The 16119-nt window shown below is 40.5% G+C and overlaps 1 protein-coding gene across 1 annotated transcript in view; it reads right to left on the minus strand.

Annotated features, from left to right (window-relative positions):
- Positions 1-16119, minus strand: part of LOC141098648 (cytochrome P450 2C5-like) — a 206986-nt gene that overhangs the window by 179749 nt on the left and 11118 nt on the right. The window contains exons 5-6 of the mRNA XM_073586620.1: positions 15966-16115; positions 15348-15508 (exon numbers count right to left, since the gene is read on the minus strand). Of these exons, the coding sequence (XP_073442721.1) occupies positions 15348-15508; positions 15966-16115 (311 nt within the window). The remainder of the gene's footprint in view (positions 1-15347; positions 15509-15965; positions 16116-16119) is intronic.

Here is a 16119-nt window from a genome sequence, read left to right on the forward strand (position 1 = left end):
AAGACGTGTAGTAGAGGGGTTACAAGGACACTAAACTTCAGGAAGGCAAATTTCCACCGGATGAGAGATGATCTTGGTGCAATTAACTGGGACGATATCCTGAGACATAAAAACACACAAAGAAAATGGGAGACCTTTATTAGTATCCTGAAGAGGACCTGTGCACAATATATACCGTATGGGAATAAACATGCGAGAAATAGGAGGAAACCACTATGGCTAAATAGAGCTGTAAGGGGCGCAATAAGGGACAAAAATAAAGCATTTAGAGAATTAAAGCAAGTAGGTAGTGATGAGGCATTAACTAAATACAGAAGATTAAATAAATTCTGTAAAAAGCAAATCAAGACAGCAAAGATTGAGACAGAGAGACTCATTGCCAGAGAAAGTAAAAATAATCCCAAAATATTCTTTAACTACATAAATAGTAAGAAGCTAAAAAATGATAGTGTTGGTCCCCTTAAAAATAGTCTGGGTGAAATGGTGGATGAGGATGAGGAAAAAGCCAATATGCTAAATAACTTTTTTTCAACAGTATTTACACAAGAAAATCCCATGAGGGATAACATGATCAGGGATAAAAAATTCTCCATTAAATGTCACCTGCTTAACCCAGCAGGAAGTACGGCGGCGTCTACAAATCACTAAAATTGACAAATCCCCGGGCCCGGATGGGATACACCCCCGAGTACTGCAGGAATTAAGCACAGTCATAGATAGACCACTATTTTTAATCTTTAAAGATTCCATAATAACAGGGTCTGTACCACAGGACTGGCGTATAGCAAATGTGGTGCCAATATTGAAAAAGGGGACAAAAACTGAACTTGGAAATTATAGGCCAGTAAGTTTAACCTCAACTGTGGGTAAAATCCTGGAGGGTTTTCTAAGAGATACTATACTGGAGTATCTGGAGAAGAATAACCTTATGACCCAATATCAACATGGGTTTACAAGAGACAGTTCCTGTCAGACTAATCTGATAAGCTTTTATGAAGAGGTAAGTTCCGGACTGGACCAAGGGAATGCAGTAGACGTGGTGTACATGGACTTTTCAAAAGCTTTTGATAAGGTGCCACACAAAAGGTTGATACATAAAATGAGAACAATGGGGATAGGGGAAAATATGTGTAGGTGGGTTAAGAGCTGGGTCAGGGATAGGAAACAAAGGGTGGTTATTAATGGAGCACACTCGGACTGGGTCACGGTTAGCAGTGGGGTACCACAGGGGTCAGTTTTGGGCCGCTTCTTTTTAACATATTTATTAATGACCTTGTAGGGGGCATAGAGAGTAGAATTTCAATATTTGCAGATGACACTAAACTCTGCAGGGTAATTAATACAGAGGAGGACAATTTTATATTACAGGAGGATTTATGTAAACTAGAAGCTTGGGCTGATAAATGGCAAATGAGCTTTAATGGGGATAAATGTAAGGTCATGCACTTGGGTAGAACGAACAAGTTGTATAATTATGTGCTTAATTGTAAAACACTGGGCAAAACAGTCACTGAAAAAGACCTGGGTGTATGGGTGGACGACAAACTCACATTTAGTGGCCAGAGTCAAGCAGCTGCTGCAAAGGCAAATAAAATAATGGGATGCATTAAAAGAGGCATAGATGCTCATGAGGAGAACATAATTTTACCTCTATATAAGTCACTAGTGCGACCACACTTAGAATACTGTGTACAGTTCTGGTCTCCGGTGTATAAGAAAGACATAGCTGAACTGGAGCGGGTGCAGAGAAGAGCGACCAAGGTTATTAGGGAACTAGGGGGTCTGCAATACCAAGACAGGTTATTACACTTGGGGTTATTTAGTTTGGAGAATCGAAGGCTTAGGGGACATGTATAAATATATGCGGGGACAATACAAAGACCTTTCTAATGATCTTTTTACTCTTAGACCTGTGACGGGGACAAGGGGGCATCCTCTACGTCTGGAGGAAAGAAGGTTTAAGCATACTCACAGACGCGGATTCTTTACTGTAAGAGCAGTGAGACTATGGAACTCTCCGCCATATGATGTTGTAATGAGTGATTCACTACTAAAATTTAAGAAGGGACTGGATGCCTTTCTTGAAAAGTATAATATTACAGGGTATATACACTAGTCTCCTTAATATTGCGTTGATCCAGGGAGCTAGTCTGATTGCCGTATGTGGAGTCGGGAAGGAATTTTTTTCCCCAATGTGAAGCCTACTGTTGCCACATGGGTTTTTTTTGCCATCCTCTGGATCAACATGTTAGGGCAAGTTAGGATAGGATATGGGTTGAACTAGATGGACTTAAAGTCTCCCTTCAACCTTAATAACTATGTTACTATGTTACTATGTAACTCAGTACTGTGAGACGTTCAGAAAAGGCACAAATGTTGGCGGAGTGTTGGAACGGAGTACTTCATCTTGCCTGGAGGTTGACTGAGCCCCTGACCTGGAGGACACAGCACCGAGGCTGGCACCTGTATGCACAACAGACTGTGAGTAAAGCTTTGGAACTACATGCCCTGGTGTCCTCCGCTTATTCCTGCGCCAACCCACTCAGCGCTGCTACATCTCTGTGCTTAACACTACACCGTTCTCCTCTCCTCACTACCTCTCCATCTACACTGCCCTGGAACTACAGCCCTACCTGTGGAGGGCCACAACATCATTGCTGCACCACACCATTTGTCCCAGAGGATCTGTCTGCAGCGTCGGCTTAACATCTTCATTGCCGAACACCACAGGTGGCGTCACGAATCATCCACTTATAAACTTTAATCATCAGCCACACTATTTCTTTAACATGGACGTCCAGGGCCACGGACCGGGTCACCGCCACTGTGACAACTCCCATTGAAACCATCGGGCCCGGTACCGAGTACCCCGCTGCCCTGGAAGGGTGATCCAATACCCCATTGGGCTTTTCATAAATTACAACCTAACTATTACATACTAACATCTCCACAACATGCATGAGAAAGAAATTAAAAAAAAGACTTTTTACTCAGCTTTGCAGCCATTGCTCAATAATGTGGCCAGTTTAACATTCTAAAACTGGGGAAAAGTCTTCTTTAAATTGAAGAGATTGGAGAAAGCGCAAGATGCCGATGTTAAAGGCAGATGCCAACTGTATAATTCAGCTAGCATCTGCCTGGTATAAAGCATGCTTTGCTCCTGTGCCTGAATCATACAGCCGTTTTTGACATAAGAACAAAACAAACTAGTGATGTAAATGAGAGAATCAGAATAATGAAAATGTTTGAGAAAACAAAAATAAAACATACATAATAAAATAAGCCTTTATTGTAAATTTGGCCAGACAACAACAACGGCAATAAAAATATATATATATATAAAAAAGGCAAGAAAAACCGCTCATTAAATTAATCAACAAGTATCTATACTTATAATGATATCACCACTGTACAGCAAAAATAGTTCAGATAAAGCATGTGTAATGTTCCCCATGTAGAACAGCAAAAAGACATATATAATAGGTGTAATAAATAGTGAAGTGATGATAATAACAATAAACAATAAAAATCATAAAAGTTAAATATATGTGTATATATAGACCAATATTAGTAAATAATGCAAAAAATGCTGTGAAAAAAATTGTGTCTATATGTATATACCAAAAGTGAAAACAGTGATGGTAAAATCAAAAAAATAAAAATAACAACAAAGCTCTTTGCTGAACTAACACAAAAGATGCTAAAAAATAATAGAAATGGCGCTGTAAACAATAACAAAGCCAGAAATCAGGCAGCACACATGCTGGACAACGCTGCACAATTAAAATGGGCCGAATCAAATACAGACCCAGCACAAAAGTGGGGGCGCGTTCTTTAGGCACACCGCTCTCACCACTGTCTGCCCCATTGCCTTTCAGGTAATACATTATGTTGCATCGCGCTGTATATTTCATTGTATAGGCTTTGTATTGGGGTATGTCCCATTAGTATATCGGTCCCATCATTGCATGGTCAATTACCTTGTGGGCAGCGCACTGCGCTGTATTGTGCTGGATTATCTGGGCCGGTTCCTCTTTCCTCCGGTTTTCAACAGGCGCCTTATTACCCTTTGCGCTTTTTTGTGCTGGGTCTGTATTTGATTCGGCCCATTTTAATTGTGCAGCGTTGTCCAGCATGTGTGCTGCCTGATTTCTGGCTTTGGCCCACTTCTTCTACATAGCGCTTTGTATGACTTCTTTCAGTGACCGTTTATATAGACATTATATGGTGCACATTTATTATCTGTTTCATTAGTGCACCATTACTTCAGGAATATTGGATTTATCTCTAGATTTAGCTTATTGTTTACAGCGCCATTTCTATTATTTTTTAGCATCTTTTGTGTTAGTTCAGCAAAGAGCTTTGTTGTTATTTTTATTTTTTTGATTTTACCATCACTGTTTTCACTTTTGGTATATACATATAGACACAATATTTTTCACAGCATTTTTTGCATTATTTACTAATATTGGTCTATATATATACACATATATTTAACTTTTATGATTTTTATTGTTTATTGTTATCATCACTTCACTATTTATTACACCTATTATATATGTCTTTTTGCTGTTCTACATGGGGAACATTACACATGCTTTATCTGAACTATTTTTGCTGTACAGTGGTGATATCATTATAAGTATAGATACTTGTTGATTAATTTAATGAGCGGTTTTTCTTGCCTTTTTTATATATATATATTTTTATTGCCGTTGTTGTTGTCTGGCCAAATTTACAATAAAGGCTTATTTTATTATGTATGTTTTATTTTTGTTTTCTCATACATTTTCATTATTCTGATTCTCTCATTTACATCACTAGTTTTTGTTCTTATGCATACCGGATGGTCTGCCATCCATCTTCAAAAGAAACACATCGGTTAATTATTAATTTATACCTTATTGTATAATATTTTTTTATTACACATTGTTGTTGTTTCTTTTTTCATTTCAGCCGTTTTTGACAGAAAAACTATGCCTAAGGGGGTATGAGCAAAAAGTCTTGATGACAAGATAGAATCCACCCATAGCATCAAGTTGTACCGAAACAGCGCTAAAAAAGGAGTTACTAGGGCTCATCTACGACAGCAAGGTGAGAGAATTACACAGGAACCTGAAGTGGTGCCTAACAATAATGCTCCATATTCCAAATTCACACATCTCTAAAACACGATTGGTGCATGGACCACAATGGCCAACCTCAGTGCAGGGATCTCCTGACCTGAACTAACTGCCTCATTGAAATACAGAAGTCAGTTAGCTCAGGACAGGCGACCTGCTAGTTGTCCTTGTGTTGCAAACACTACACATGCCAAAAATGTAAATTCGACCTTAAAGGCATTTTAAAAACTAGTTTAATTGTACTATAAATTGAATGTTGGTTTCTCGGGGCTTAAAGCACACTTAAGCACCAATTCATCAATGTTTTTATTGCCAGAAAATAGTGAAAAACACAACAAAAAATAAAAAATCACAAAATTGGTCAATGCGAAATTGCAGAACAATTTTGTTATTTTCTTGCCATTTTCAGGCTGGTCAGACAAAATTAGAAGACCTGTGGAAGAGCCAGGGAAGGAAGGTCCCAGCCACATAATCCTGTCAATTTTTTCAAAAAAGTGGTGCAGTTATTTACTCTGTGACTAACGTAGCATATCTGGCATGGCGCACGGAGGTACGCGCCACTGATAAAATGCACCAAGTTAAGTGTCGAGCATCTTTTAATAAATTCAGTTCATATTGTCAAACCTCTCATTGACGACATACCAGTCTTAATGAATCGGGGCGTTAGTCTGCCCCTTCTCCATACATCTTACATGACCTTTATTAATAAACATCTTTTTTTATTACTTTACCTCTTGTTGCTTGACCAGAAAAGACTTTATAAAACAACTCTGGTCATTGACATCCAGTTTTTTCCTTTGTTTTGTGAATATTTTTTTAATAAAGGAACGTAATTCATGAGTGTTCTGTTGGACAGATTTGTGAGTGCCAGGAATCCAGCGCATCAGTGATGGAAACGCGTTGTATAACTGGTAGAAAATAAATATGAAGTCATTGTATATAGGAGTATATCTGTCTGTACAAACTCATCAGAATTATTTACAGTGCATCCACTTCAAAGCACTCGCTGCAAAAGGTGTTGAGGAGAGATGAGTGAACCTTTCAAGGTTTGGGCCGGTTCGATTCGCCAAACATTTAGAAGTTCGCTGAACAATTTGATGACTGTACCCAATCCCCATTAAATGCAATGAGAGGCCAAACCAAATACACAACACCTTTCAGGTGACAAAAAGCTTCCAAATCAGCTAAAATTAGAGGCAGACACGATGAAAAATGGCATCAATTGACCCACAGCAGAAATTTGAAAATGGCACAGCAGTTGTCAGCCATGGGCCATGCATGAAGTATCAAGGTTTGGCCCAGCATTTACAGCCTTGAACTGAAGTATCAATGAAGACCTGGTGGTTAAGGGAGCGATGTAAGCCTTCTTTGCTGGGAGCCCAGATACCTCATGCAACAGCTATATTTTTTTTTCAGCTACAATCAGGTGGCGCAAACATCAATTTCATAGAGTACTATTGGTAGAAAAATGAAAGGAAAGTAACAGGTAGTTGAGTGAAAGAAAGTGCAGGCCTGACTGTCTGGAAGCACACATCAAGGGGCCCCAGTTTGAATTCTCCACATTTGAAAAAATAATTGTCACACACCACAAAAGTGGCATCAATTTCCACAGAGAATAGTATAACAGTCCTCTGACATACCTTCAACTACTCACAAACCGAGATGGAGACCCAACTTGGAGTCTCCACATTTCAGAAATTATTGTCACACACAACAAAAGTGGCATCAATTTCCACAGAATAGGAACAGAATAATAGGCCTCTGACACACCTTCAACTACAGGCAACTACAGGCAACCCACCAGATGGAAACACAACTTAGAGTCTCCACATTTCAAAAAATTATTGTCACACAATATAAAAGTGGCATCAAATTCCACAGAATAGAAACCGAATAATAGACATCTGACACACCTTCCACTAAAGGGAACCCACCAGATGGAGACCTAATTGGAGTTTACACATTTCAAAAAAATTGTTTGTAACATCAGCAGCAGTAGCAACAGCAGGCTCAAAAGCCATGACAAAGGTGTAATAAACTGCAATAACGTGAGATCAATACATGACAATAAAAAAGACATTATTGCCTAGTCTGCCCTGTATGCGACTGGGGTGCAAAAGTCATTGGAGATACATGACTTGTTTATTTTGCTGAAAGTTAGGTGGTCTACACTTTCAGGGGAAAGTCAGATGCGCATATCCATCAGGACACCACCAGAAGCACTGAAGACACGCTATGAGAGAATGCTTGCTGATGGGCATGACAAAATCTCCAAGGCATGACAGGCAAGCTGAGGCTACTCTTACATTTTAGAACAGCAAAATACAAGAGGGTCCAACCCTGATAGCATTGATTTTGAGCTCCAGATACTCCTGCACCATCCTCTCTAGTCATTCACAATTTGTCAGATTTGAACTGTGCTCTGCTGGTGCACTGGTTGGTCAAACAAATGTGCTAAATGGTTCACAGAAATTGCTTATGAAACTTACAATGCTGCTTCTAAAGATTTTGCAATAATGCCTTGACGTTCCTGGGTTTGGATGTATAGAATTGTGATTCACACTGTGTGCCTCACTGTGGTCTTGGGGAAAACTACTCTTAAGATTGTCTGCAAGCATGTTTGATTACTCCAGCATGCACACATCCCTTTCCATGGGGGGAAGCATCTGGCAAAATTTACTCTTGGTCTAGCGGAGTGCAACCCAGTGTTCAGCACTATTTCTAACCCTAAGAAAACAGGCATCATGTTGAAGATAGTGCAGCAAGAATTCACTCGTGTCAGGCACTTCCATGAGGTCCAAATCCACGATGTGTTAGTGGCGGGGTAAAACTCAAGGTTGCTTCCTCCGTCCCCTCACATCAATCAAGGACAACAGAGAGGGGATCATTATCCTCTTCATCTCCTGACAGTTTCGCATGCAGCAAGCAGGAAAACAAAATAAAATGGTGACAGAACAAACAATCCTTCTACGGTGGGGTTTCTCCTGCTCACGACTGGCAGAACAAGCCCAAACCATGTGACTCCTCAACTATGTGACTGATTACATGAGTGTGACATCACCCATGTCCTATTAGAACACAGTGGTACCAGCTCTGTAGGTGGTGATATGGGGACACTCTCGCAACCGCTCTGGTGCCAGCTCTGTAGGTGGTGATATGGGGGGACACTCTCCCAACCGCTCTGGTGCCAGCTCTGTAGGTGGTGATATAGGGAGGCATTCTCCCACCCGCTCTATGAAAGTTCCCCTAAAAACACACATTAGGGCTCATACCCATTTGTGAGAAACACGGACGAGTGCAATCCAATAAAAAAATCAGATTGCACTCTCACCAATGTTATTCAATGGGTGACATCTCATCTCCAATTTTTTTCTCAGTTGAAATCGGACTGGGAAAAAAATCACAGCATGCTACGATTTGGGCCACGTTCACAAGTTCAGTATTTAATCACTATTTTACATCAGTATTTGTAAGCCAAAACCAGGAGAGGAACAATCAGAGGAAAAGTATAATAGAAACACGTCACCACTTCTGCATTTATCACCCACTCCAGGTTTTGGCTTAGAAATACTGATGTGAGATACTGACCAAATACTGATCATGTGAATGCGGCCTTGCTGCGTATCTTGGACTAGACTCGCCAATGCAAGTCAATGGATGCGAGAAAAAATTGCTAAGCAATTGCGCCATGTAAGTTCTATCCGAGTTTTACGGTCCGGTGTCCTATGAAAAGCTGTCAATTCATATGCGGTAAAGTAAAATTACACTAACAGGTTAGAATAGAATAGATAGAATAGATATATACACATACAATAGGTGTATATACAGTATATATATGTCAGTGACACACACACACACACATAGTGAATATGAAAAGAGAGATATATAGAAGAATAGCCGGTAATTCATTTGTCGGCTTCTGTAAAATCACTGCAGGAGCCGACAGGGTTAAAGACATGGTTTACATACAGTAAATACATGCAGAATAGTTAGTTATATAGAAGTCAGTGACCAATACAATTAGTAGTGTGTGTGCAAATTAGAGGACATGTATTTAATTAAGTAAAGATTCTTTTCGGGGAAAAAAAATGACGTGGGCTCCCGCGCCATTTTGTAACCAGCAGAGGGAAAGCCAGCGACTGGGGGCTTATATTAATAGCCTAGGAAGGGACCGTGGTTATTCACCCCCACCCGGCTAAAAGCATCAATTCTCAGCCGCCCGGCATGGGACACAACGACAGACAGGTATGGTATATTGTTGGTTTATTTTATTTTTATTACAGGAGATTGAGGGCGTTGCATGGATTAGGAATAATAATAAAATGGGGAAACTGTGATTAGTGTTATTTGAAATAAAATACTTTTTTCAGGCTGTGTCTTTCTTTACCATATAACAACTATTGGATTAGTAATGGATAGGTGTCTTATTGACACCTCTCCGTTACTAAGCCGTGGGGTTGATGTAACCAAACAATTCAAAGGTGACATCAACCCCCCAACTGTTACCCCACTTGCCACTGCTACAGGGCAAGTGGAATCAGCAAGGCCAACTGCCGGAATTGCCGCATCTTAGAGATGCACCTTTTCAGGGGCAGCTAAGAACTGATGTTTTTAGTCATGGGTGTGGCAATAACCATTGTCACTTCCAAGGCCATTAATATCAGCCCCCAGATGCTGGCTTTCCCTCTGCTGGTTACGAGAATGGCGCGGGAGCCCAGACCAATTTTTTCCCCAAAAAGAATCTTTTATTAATTAATTACATGTCCACTAATTTGCACACACTACTAATAATTGTAGCCTCAATCACACCTATCCTCAAAAAGCCCTCTCTTGACCCATCCTCTGTATCTAGCTATCGCCCTATATCACTTTTCCCCTATGCCTCAAAACTACTGGAACAACACGTCCATCTTGAACTGTCCTCCCACCTCTCTTCTTCCTCCCTCCTTGACTGATTACAATCAGGCTTCCGGCCACACCACTCAACTAGAACTCCCATAACTAAGGTCACCAAGGACCTAATAGCCGCCAAGGCCAAGCGACACTACTCTGTCCTCCTCCTCCTGGACCTGTCCTCTGCCTTTGACACAGTGGACCATTCCCATTTGCTACAGACCCTCTCATCTCTTGGTATCACAAACTTGGCCCTATCTTGGATTGCATCTTACCTAACAGACCGGACATTCAGCGTCTCCCACTCGCACACCACCTCCTCACCGCGCCCCCTATCCGTCGGAGTCCCGCAAGGTTCAGTTCTAGGGCCCCTGCTCTTCTCCATTTACACCTTAGGCCTCAGACAGCTCATAGAATATCATGGCTTCTAGTATCACCTCTATGCTGATGACACACAGATCTACATCTCTGGACCAGATATCACCTCCCTACTAAACAGAATCCCTCAATGTATGTCTGCTATTTCATCCTTCTCCGCTAGATTTCTAAAACTTAATATGGACAAAACAGAATTAATCATCTTTCCCCCATCTTACGTGACCCCCCCAAAGGACCTATCCATTAAAGTAAATGGCTGCCCACTCTCTCCAGTCCCACAAGCTCGATGACTTGGGGTTATCCTTGACACTGATCTCTCTTTCAAACCACATATTCAAGGCCTTTCCACTTCCTGCCGACTTCAACTCAAAAAATATTTCATGGATCCGTACATTCCTCAACCAAGAATCTGCAAAACCCAATTCCATGCCCTCATCATCTCCCTCCTTGACTACTGCAACCTTCTGCTCTGTGGCCTCCCCTCTAACACTCTCGCACCCCTCCAATCTATTCTAAACTCTGCTGCCTGACTAATCCACCTGTCCCCCTGCTATTCCCCGGCCTCTGCTCTCTGTCAACCCCTGCACTGGCTCCCCATTACCAGCACACTCCAGTTCAAAACCCTGACATACAAAGCCATCCACAACCTGAGTCCTCCATACATCTGTGACCTCGTCTCCCGGTACTTACCTGCACGCAACCTCCGATCCTCACAAGATCTCCTTCTGTACTCCCCTCTTATCTCCTCTTCCCACAATCATATACAAAATTTCTCTCATGCATCCCCCCTGCTCTGGAACTCTCTACCACAACATATCAGACTTTTGCCTACTATGGAAACCTTCAAAAAAACCTGAAGACCTACCTCTTCCGACAAACCTACAACCTGCAGTAACCACTGATCCACCAAACCGCTGCATGACCAGCTCTACCCTCACCTACTGTATCCTCACCCTTCCCGTGTAGATTGCGAGCCCTCGCGGGCAGGGTCCTCTCTCATCCTGTACCAGTCGTGACTTGTATTGTTTAAGATTACTCTACTTGTATGTATTATGTATACCCCTCCTCACATGTAAAGCGCCATGGACTAAATGGCCCTATAATAATAATAAATAATAATAATAATAATATTGAAACCAAAAAAAGAAGATAAGGACCAAGGAGCAATATATAAAAATATTTGAATTTTATTATACACAAATGAAGAATTAAAATCAATAGTATGTAATTAGTTATAGTATACACAAAGGTATCAGCGACACCTAGATGCCACATACAGACTAGGTTAGGTACATATATGGCGAATTGAATAAGTAACTATCAAACACATGTACCAAAGATTTTTTTCTCACAATGAAGCCATAAAAAGACACACGATTGGTAAAGAGTTAACAATAAATCATGACCTCCAGAAAGTGAGGGTATATAGATAGAACAAAAAAAGGGGGTAAATGTCTCAGTGGTCTTATATAAAGTGCAACAGTGCAATACTAATGATCCAAAACAAGGACCTAAAAGATAGACCACAAAAGAAAGAGATCTAATCCAATACCTAAAGTGCCAATCAGTGGTACAAGCAAAAATACTGGAGAAGGTACATGGGACTAGAACAATAAATGTAAACATGTGAAGCCAGAGACCAACCTTGCTTTAATGTGGACTGAAGGACGCCAACGTGCGTTTCGCTACTTAGCTTCTTCGGGGGGCGAATGATTGTATTGGTCACTGACATCTATATACAGTGGGGAAAAAAAGTATTTAGTCAGTCAGCAATAGTGCAAGTTCCACCACTTAAAAAGATGAGAGGCTTCTGTAATTTACATCATAGGTAGACCTCAACTATGGGAGACAAACTGAGAAAAAAAAATCCAGAAAATCACATTGTCTGTTTTTTTTTCATTTTATTTGCATATTATGGTGGAAAATAAGTATTTGGTCAGAAACAAGCAATCAAGATTTCTGGCTCTCACAGACCTGTAACTTCTTCTTTAAGAGTCTCCTCTTTCCTCCACTCATTACCTGTAGTAATGGCACCTGTTTAAACTTGTTATCAGTATAAAAAGACACCTGTGCACACCCTCAAACAGTCTGACTCCAAACTCCACTATGGTGAAGACCAAAGAGCTGTCAAAGGACACCAGAAACAAAATTGTAGCCCTGCACCAGGCTGCGAAGACTGAATCTGCAATAGCCAACCAGCTTGGAGTGAAGAAATCAACTGTGGGAGCAATAATTAGAAAATGGAAGACATACAAGGCCACTGATAATCTCCCTCGATCTGGTGCTCCACGCAAAATCCCACCCCGTGGGGTCAGAATGATCACAAGAACGGTGAGCAAAAATCCCAGAACCATGCGGGGGGACCTAGTGAATGAACTGCAGAGAGCTGGGACCAATGTAACAAGGCCTACCATAAGTAACACACTACGCCACCATGGACTCAGATCCTGCAGTGCCAGACGTGTCCCACTGCTTAAGCCTGTACATGTCCGGGCCCGTCTGAAGTTTGCTAGAGAGCATTTGGATGATCCAGAGGAGTTTTGGGAGAATGTCCTATGGTCTGATGAAACCAAACTGGAACTGTTTGGTAGAAACACAACTTGTCGTGTTTGGAGGAAAAAGAATACTGAGTTGCATCCATCAAACACCATACCTATTGTAAAGCATGGTGGTGGAAACATCATGCTTTGGGGCTGTTTCTCTGCAAAGGGGCCAGGACGACTGATCCGGGTACATGAAAGAATGAATGGGGCCATGTATCGTGAGATTTTGAGTGCAAACCTCCTTCCATCAGCAAGGGCATTGAAGATGAAACGTGGCTGGGTCTTTCAACATGACAATGATCCAAAGCACACCGCCAGGGCAACGAAGGAGTGGCTTCGTAAGAAGCATTTCAAGGTCCTGGAGTGGCCTAGCCAGTCTCCAGATCTCAACCCTATAGAAAACCTTTGGAGGGAGTTGAAAGTCCGGGTTGCCAAGCGAAAAGCCAAAAATATCACTGCTCTAGAGGAGATCTGCATGGAGGAATGGGCCAACATACCAACAACAGTGTGTGGCAACCTTGTGAAGACTTACAGAAAACGTTTGACCTCTGTCATTGCCAACAAAGGATATATCACAAAGTATTGAGATGAAATTTTGTTTCTGACCAAATACTTATTTTCCACCATAATATGCAAATAAAATGAAAAAAAAACAGACAATGTGATTTTCTGGATTTTTTTTTCTCAGTTTGTCTCCCATAGTTGAGGTCTACCTATGATGTAAATTACAGACGCCTCTCATCTTTTTAAGTGGTGGAACTTGCACTATTGCTGACTGACTAAATACTTTTTTTCCCCACTGTAACTAACTATCCTGCATGAATTTTCTGTACATAAACCATGTCTTCAAACCTGTCGGCTCCTGCAGTGATTTTACAGAAGCCAACAAATAAATTACTGGCTATTATTCTATCTATCTCTCTATTCAATATTAAGACATATATATAGTGACATACTGTATACTGTACATATATATATATATACACAACTATTCTATGTGTATATATCTATTCTATCTATTCTGTTTTAACCTTTCACTCAGTGATTATACTGTATGCGGCAGATCATTTGCCGACTTTTAGTCTATCTATCTATCTATCTATCTATCTATCTATTTAATAAATATACTGTATATGTGTGTGTTTAGAAGAATATTTTGTTTTAAAACGATGTGTCAATGACAGAGTACTGCTGTATGTAAAAGCTCATGTTAATATCGCATTGCATACTGATTGCATACGCATGTCATACGGATGTTCCATTTAAAAATCGCACAGAACTCGCATGACACTCGTCTGTTTTTTCGTTCCGGATATCGGACCGTTTTTTCTCGTATATCAACCCACAGCAATTTAACCCTCACAACAATTACTGTGCTAGAAGAAATAAAACTCTTGATTTTATATCACTGATGCCTTTAAGCGTAGTGAAACATGTCTCCCCTTTATTACATCAACGGTGACTCTGTCACAATGCAAAAAAAAAAAAAAAACTCTAAAAACAATTGTGAAATTGCACTTTTTTTTCCTATTTCATTACACTTGGAACGTTTTTTCCTTTTTTTAGTGCACTAAATGGTAAAATCAATAGTGTCATTCAAAAGTACAAATTGTCCCACAAAAAACAAGTCCTCACATGGCCATATTGATTGAAAAATAAAAAAAAAGTTATTGCTCTGGGAGGAAGGGGAGCAAAAAAACTAAATCGCAAAAACAGAAAATTCCAAGGCGGTGAAGGGGTTAAGCCTTTATCTCTGCAGTAGTTCTCACCTAGTAGTCTTCTTCAAAGTGACATAGTTGCCCAGAATTATGCTTTGGGCATGGGTTTGTATCAGCCACTAAGTGGTGACATTTCTCCCTGTCTCTGTGAGTCCTTATGACCGTATTGTCAATGCCTTTCTCAAAATCTCAATCCCTAGGCCTGAAGATTCCATCATGCATGTAATGTCTTGTGCACTTGGCCCCACCAACTATGGTGCAATGGAATGGACAGATTGAACTGTGATGGCGCTCCATTTTAAAAGTTGTTCCCCTGGATTATTGATTTTGTCATTCGCTATCACTGGCTTACCCCTTGTTAAAAATATTAAAGAAAGATTTATGGTATCTCCCGACCTCTGGTCCGGTGCTGGCTCTGAGCCGTTGCCACCAGTCTTAGTTGCAAGGTTGAATCGGTCTCATCAAGACTACAGAGATTGTGACCACTGCACCAAGTAACTGACTAAGTGGTGATGATAAGGAAGAGTAAAATTTACATGAATCGTAAAAATGGGTGATGGTGTCCCAATGGAAGGCTAATATGTGCTATATTGCAAAAACACCTACCCCTCACCACCCACCGCACCCATGCCAAGCAAACTCTGTACCATGGACTGCATTATCATAAAACATTATGAGAAATATAAACCTACCAAAGCCATGGGGCTACCAATAATCTTGGCGTTTTCCATTACTAATTTCAAAAGTCTGTGAAGTTTTTGGTCATCATAGTCAAAGCGGTGGCCAAATAATATAGATACAATGATATTACAGACGGCAGTGTTCATTATCATGGTGTTGTTGAAGGGTTCACCTAAAAGGAACCGGAAAAAAAAACATACGGTAAGATGATGTTTAAGAAGCTAAAGGCTGAATTGAGTTTTAAGGGAACCTGTCACTAACAAAAATACTATTTACCTGCAGATATACTGGAAATTTTGCAAATCGGCAAACCTACTAGTTAGATCCTTAAGTCATATTACAAGCCTCGTTAAAGGGTCGATAGTCACTTGTGGGATCGCTGCTTGTAATATGACATAAGGGTCAACTAGTAGTATTGCTTTGATGTCAAAGATGTGAAAGCTGTGCCGGACAAGGTTTCTTTTTTTTTTATGTGAACCATAAATAAAATCTCGAATTGTTCAAATTAGCATAAGAGGGCAAATTTTAGAATATTTGTCTCAAACTCGGTTCTCTGTGCCGTCGATAAGCTCATCTCTACTTGGCACTATACACACATGAACGTCAGCATATTAATATTAATTTCTTACCTTTGTAGGATTTAAATATGGTCATTAAATAATTGATTTCCTCATTAATCTTGTCTTCTATGGCTCTTGTCCCCATACCAAAATCACGTAATGTGGAAAGAGTGAACCGTCGCATGGCTCTCCAGCTATGTCCATTAGAGAAGATAATACCTGA

Source organism: Dendrobates tinctorius, unplaced genomic scaffold (assembly GCF_039654945.1).
Source record: "Dendrobates tinctorius isolate UK_male_01 unplaced genomic scaffold, ASM3965494v1 ptg000093l, whole genome shotgun sequence".
Classification (NCBI taxonomy): domain Eukaryota; kingdom Metazoa; phylum Chordata; class Amphibia; order Anura; family Dendrobatidae; genus Dendrobates; species Dendrobates tinctorius.